General features: G+C 39.7%; 1 protein-coding gene across 1 annotated transcript; it reads left to right on the forward strand.

Moving 5' to 3' along the window:
• The first annotated feature begins 926 nt into the window (after positions 1–926).
• On the forward strand, positions 927–1,811 carry LOC132162057 (senescence associated gene 20-like). The gene has a single exon (XM_059572304.1). It carries the CDS (start codon positions 943–945, stop codon positions 1,438–1,440), a length of 498 nt encoding a protein of 165 aa, XP_059428287.1. The 5' UTR covers positions 927–942; the 3' UTR covers positions 1,441–1,811.

A 1,811-nucleotide genomic window follows, 5' to 3' on the forward strand; every position in this document is an offset into this window, starting at 1 on the left:
CCTGAGTTTGAGCCCACACGTGAAGACGAGTGTTAAAGTAATGATTATAACTCCGCCAAATCACCCTCCATTTAAATGAAATATTCTACGTGTTGGGCATCACTTGAGTTTGAGCTCACACGTGAAGACGAGTGTTAAAATAATGATTAAGTGATTAAATTTATCTCTTCCTATAAGTATAAGCTTTTGAGATAATTGATAATTTAACAATTTGCTCGATCAAGTAAGTGATAAAAGAAAAACTCTTTTAGTTTTATATCTCATGAGGCATGATAAAGGCACAACTTTTGCCCAATTTTCCTCTTATTTTTTATTTATTTATTTATTTAAAAAAAAAAAAAAATTCTGACGCAATAACATCCTAAAATACGAAATAAAAAAATGATCACGTAAGATGTTATTGCTTAAGAATTTTTTTTTTTAATTTTTAATTTTGTTTTTTAAAAAATGACCACATAAAGAAAAAATTGGACCAAAGTTATGCAAAAAAGTTGTGCTTTTATCATTTCTCTTATCTCATTCTAGAAAACTATCATCTTGTCTCTTGTCCCCAAAAAAGCACTGAGCTTAGTATTTATTTATTGAGAAATGCGATAATGCAATAAAAATGTCATTTTTGGCCTATAAAGTCTTAGGTAACAAGAGGCTATAAGCTCTATTCGTAATTACTTTGATCTCACCTATTGATGAGCCTATGACCTCTTACTATTTAAGACTTTTATGGATAAAAAATAATTTTTTTATTGCACTATAGTATATCTCAATCCAAACCATATGATCTTCCATGTCATTGAAAGACAATTAATCACGACCACACACGTCATCTTCAAGCCATAACTCGTTCCACCAGCCCACCCTTTTGGCTTCTTCACTTCTCCTATAAATAGGCTCCACTCGCCATGAACACCTCACTCGGACTTCACTCTTTTACTTCCGGAAAACATGGCAGATGGTGAAATTCAAACGTTGGATCAGTCCAATCCAAAGGCCCGAGAAACGCAAAGAGAAACGGAAAACAAGGCAACCGTGAGCCTGCTTTACAAGGCGTTGGCGCATGGAGAAACGGAGGCGGTGGCGGGGCTCCTTGCAAACGACCTCGAATACTGGTTCCACGGGCCCCCACGGTGCCAGCACATGATGAGGGTGCTGACGGGGGAGTCGGCCGGCGGCAAGGAGTTTGCGTTTGAGCCGAGGAGCATAACGGCGATCGGCGATGACTGTGTGATCGCCGAGGGCTGGGAAGGCGCGCAAGCTTATTGGGTGCACGTGTGGAGTGTGAAAGACGGAGTGATAACGCAGTTCAGGGAGTATTTTAACACGTGGCTGACGGTGTGGGATCTCCGGCCATGGGAGGTTGGTCACGTGAGTGACGCACTTTGGCAGAGCCAGCCTCGAGACCTGTACAGTCGTTCTTTGCCGGGTCTTATGCTGGCTATTTAGAAACGAACCCACTTGCTGTGGCTGTGGGAATTATTATTGTATACAAATCAAATTGCAAATTATGTAAACAGTTAAATAAAAATAAAAAATAACTTAAAAAAAAAAAAAGAGAGCTTGAATGGCCATAGCTTTGTGCTTGATCATCAGAAGAAGAGCAGAAAGAAACAGTAGAAAATAGGAGGGCGTGGGCAGAGAGAGAGAGAGAGAGAGAGTTGGAAGGAAGAGAAGTAATTGGGCTTAGCTGGACGTGCAAAGTGAGCTGGACCTAAGAAACTGGCGAGTTAAGTTAGTATAATTGGGCTAAAATAGCTTTTAGTCTTTCAACTTGTAAAATTGATTCAGAAGCTTGTTGGGCCATCCTCAAATTGCAA

The sequence above is a fragment of the Corylus avellana genome, chromosome ca9 (assembly GCF_901000735.1).
Source record: "Corylus avellana chromosome ca9, CavTom2PMs-1.0".
Classification (NCBI taxonomy): Eukaryota; Viridiplantae; Streptophyta; class Magnoliopsida; order Fagales; family Betulaceae; genus Corylus; species Corylus avellana.